This window comes from Corylus avellana, chromosome ca1, assembly GCF_901000735.1.
Source record: "Corylus avellana chromosome ca1, CavTom2PMs-1.0".
Classification (NCBI taxonomy): Eukaryota; Viridiplantae; Streptophyta; class Magnoliopsida; order Fagales; family Betulaceae; genus Corylus; species Corylus avellana.
In genome coordinates this window covers 39,609,132-39,613,301 of record NC_081541.1, presented here as the reverse complement: position 1 = coordinate 39,613,301, position 4,170 = coordinate 39,609,132, and the positions used below count along the sequence as shown (strand labels likewise).

At 41.4% G+C, this 4,170-nt stretch overlaps 1 protein-coding gene across 1 annotated transcript in view; it reads right to left on the bottom strand.

The window, feature by feature from the left end:
- LOC132172053 (uncharacterized) overlaps positions 1-2,577 on the bottom strand; it is a 7,302-nt gene extending 4,725 nt beyond the window's left edge. The window contains exon 1 of the mRNA XM_059583489.1: positions 118-2,577. Within this exon, the coding sequence (XP_059439472.1) occupies positions 118-2,577 (2,460 nt within the window). The remainder of the gene's footprint in view (positions 1-117) is intronic.
- Positions 2,578-4,170: the final 1,593 nt, after the last annotated feature.

Here is a 4,170-nt window from a genome sequence, read left to right as displayed (position 1 = left end):
TGCTTCACTCCACGAGAATTTACCCGCCTTCATGCATTCCGTAATCGGTGCTAAGATGGTACTAAAGTTGTAAATAAAGCGCCGATAAAAAGATACTAACCCATGAAAACTGCGGACCTCATGTAGTGTAGTGGGGAGAGGCCAATCCCGAACTGCTGCTATCTTTGACTCATCCACCGCTAACCCGTCCTTGGACACCACATACCCAAGAAAAAGAACGGATTCCGTCATGAAATTGCATTTTGCCGGGGCTGCGTAAAATTTCTCCTTGCGCAAGACACTTAGTACCTCCCTTACATGTTGAAGGTGCTCCTCAATGGTAGAGCTATATATGAGGATATCATCGAAGTAGACAACTACAAACTTTCCAATGAATGGGCGGAATGCCTGATTCATAACTCTCATAAAGGTACTAGGAGCGTTAGATAAGCCAAACGGCATTACTAACCATTCGTAGAGTCCTTCACGTGTCTTGAACGCGGTCTTCCATTCGTCACCAACCCGTACCCGAATTTGATGGTACCCACTCTTCAAGTCTAACTTTGTAAATATTGTTGCCCCACTTAATTGATCTAATAAGTCATCTAATCTAGGAATAGGAAATCTGTACCTTACTGTGATCTTATTGATAGCGCGGCTATCGACACACATTCTCCATGATCCATCTTTCTTAGGTGTAAGCAAAGCTGGAACTGCACATGGGCTCAAGCTTTCCCGGATATGTCCCTTGGTTAGTAACTCTTCCACTTGACGGCGCAGCTCTTCATGCTCCTTGGGACTCATGCGGTAGTGTGGTCGGTTGGGGAGATTAGAACCGGGCACCAAGTCAATTTGGTGTTGAATGTCGCGAAGAGGCGGCAGCTCTTCCGGTAATTCTTTTGGGAACACATCGGCAAACTCCTCCACTAATCCCTTGATTGCAACCGGGACCTCCTCCTCCGTGGGAGTGCATTCCTTTCCAACTAGGACATATACTTGATTGGAATCACGCATCTCCTTAATGAATTCCCTCTTAGCTAAGAGATTTTGGCCCGCCCCTTTAGAAGGTTTAGGCTTGTCTCCCGGGTTAGGCAAAAGAGTGAGTTTTACATTATCAACTAAAAAACTATAGGTGTTCTTCCTTCCGTCATGATGAGCATTCCTATCATATTGCCAAGGCCTTCCTAGCAATAAGTGGCATGCATCCATGGCCACCACATCACACCAAGTTTTGTCTTTATATCTTGATCCAATTGAAAAAGTTACAAGGCAACGTTTGGATACTATTACCTCGTTTCCCTTCTTGAGCCACTCCAAGCGGTATGGTGTAGGATGTTTTTCTGTTTCAAGGGCTAATTTTCGGACCGCTTCTTCCGCCACCACGTTTTCACAACTGCCTCCGTCGATGATAAGTTTGCATACTTTTCCCCCTATGGTGCATGTGGAGTGAAAAAGATTGTGGCGCTGCCCATCATCACCTTCCTCCTTACGAGGTGTTAAGCATATTCGTCGTATCATCCAAAGAGGACCGTCATCTCCGGATACAAATTCTCCATCATCGTTCCCATGGTCCTCAATGGTGGTGTCATACTCCTCATCCTCACCTTGTTCATCGAAGGTGTCTCCCGACTCAATAAGCAAACCTTTACCGTATTTGTCCCCTTTTCGGCAATCCGCCATTCGATGGCCTGATTCTCCACATCGAAAGCATTTAGGGCCACTCGTAGTTGCCCCTCGGTTGGATGGACCCGTTGTGGTTGGGATCCGGTTTTGAGTTGGGGTTTGCGTGGGGCTTCGAGCCGTGAATGGCCCGCTTGATCGGTTTGTGCTTCCCCCGGTTCCACGGCCAAAAATTCCATAGGACCCTCGTGAGGCCGTTTTCTCAAGCAAGAGTGCTCTTTGATGGGCTTCCGACACATTTTTTGGGTCAAAGAGGTTTAACGAGTCCTGAATTTGGTGACGTAAACCCCCAATGTATCGTGACACTAATTGATCGTCAGTTTCGGCTAGATCAACACGTGTTAGATACTTGTAAAATTCTTCCGTGTATTCGTCCACGGACTTTGACCCTTGGCTCAAGTTTTGCAGCTTTTGATACATAGTTCGAGTGTAATTATAGGGTAAAAAGGCTGGCCTCATATGCTTCAACAGTTTCTCCCACTTGTTGATCTTCGTCTTGCCTTGCCGCCCTCGGGATTGCTTCAATTGCTGCCACCATGCAGCTGCCCTTCCCCGGAATTTGGTTGCGACTAAAGAAACTCGTCGATCGTCAGGCACCCCTTTGAAATCAAGAATTTCTTCAACGGCCGCTACCCAATCCAAGAATTCTTCGGGTTGGAGACCCCCTTGAAATTCTGGAATATCGAGTTTGAAACCGCTTTCCCATCGATTGGCTTGGGCTTGGATGTGGGGTTGATGCCCTTGGACTCCGCGCCTTGCAAAAGGATTCCGGGCTTCATTCTCCGTACGTTGTTCGTCTTCCTCCTCCGAGCTGGTCGGTGAGGGTTGTCGACGGTGCTCATGGCGCCCCTCCGGATTGGCCGCTCGAGCATTGGAGGCTGCAAGTTGGGCCTTCAAATCAGCGACCGTTTCCACCATGAGTTGCCACTGCTCCTCCGTGCGTGTTTCACCTACTACTTCTTCACGTTCATACACGTCCTCCAAATTTGCAAAGCGGTTGCCCCTTCTTCTTGTGTTTGGCGGTGCCATGGAAAGAAAACTGGAGCTTTGATACCAACTGATGCAGCGTAGGATTGTGGTGAACAAGAAAAACAGCAAGTAGAAGGGATAAATATTTCTAAGATTGTGAGACTATCACAAGAATCAAAGAAATCTTCTTAAAAACTATAGATGCTATCTATGGTTTAAGGAAAAACACAAAGAAACTCAACTCTGAGTAATTCTTATTAAACAAACTCAATAATAATCATAAACTGAATTGTTAAAGGCTATAAGCATATATTTATAGCCCAAGACTCCTAGTCCTAAGATAACAATGAAATAGAGTTAATTTAGAAGTCTACAAAAGACAACTAAACCAAATAAAAGACTAACAAAGAAACCTAATAAAAGACTAAAAGATAAAATAAGATAAGATAAGATAAGCCATTCTAAACTATATCTGCATCAGAAAGTAGCTCATCGAGCTTGTGCTAGTGTCTAGTAAATAACATTGATTCTCACTCATGTTGATTTTGGTGAAGACAATTTTGAGATATATATAGAGACGCATAGTTTCTGTTGGCTAGAAAAGACAGATAAACACCCCGTGAATATTAATAAATTATATTGATGAGTTAATTTATCAAACTTATATGTTTGTTAGAAGGCAAATAAGGAGAAATAGGATTTATCAAATTGTCTTAAAAAAAAAAAAAAAAAACTATTTTCTTGTTAATTGTCCATCATAGCTTCATAGGTTAGGTCGGCATGTAATAAATAGTATCAAAGTCAGGTTTGTAGAAATCGGCATAAAAGTTGTGTTAGTGTAAGATTTTATTTAATAAGGATTATTTGTTAGAAATATGCCATTTAGCATTATTTATTGTAGTATTCTATGCTCATATGACATGCTTAATTTACCATTAAATTAATATGAATTAAAAAATAAAAACAAATTTAAAAGTGGATTTAACATATCACATTATTGAGAGAATGTTAAATTTTATTTTTCGTTTACTAAGAGCCTGTTTGAGATTGTATTTAAAAAATAGAGCTTTTAAGTCAAAAAAAAGTTTATAGGCAAAAATTTCATTTTTAAGCTTTTGCCAAAAGTATTTCTTTTGACAATTTTTAAACTTTTTGAACCCTTAAAAGCGCTTTTAATTTTTTTACCAAACAAATATTTTTTTCTTCAAATAAACTTTTTAAGTATTAAAAACACTTTTAACCTTCATAAACACAATTCCAAATAAACCCAAAATATGAGTTAAATTTTCTGGTCCGAGGAAAATGGTGGGTTGTTCGCACACTATGCATAATCATCAAAAGAAGAGAAAACGCGTTGGCCACACACGTTAAAATAAGGGTCCATTTTATTTAATGGTCTGTCCTCCTGGATCCAGATCCCCTGGAATTCCAGGGGAATTCCAGATTCTAGAATTAGAATACTAATGGTCCAAAATGTGCCACGTGGTTAAAACCACTTTCCTCCCAAACCCACCCAAGCCCACTTCTTCATCGCGTCTGAAA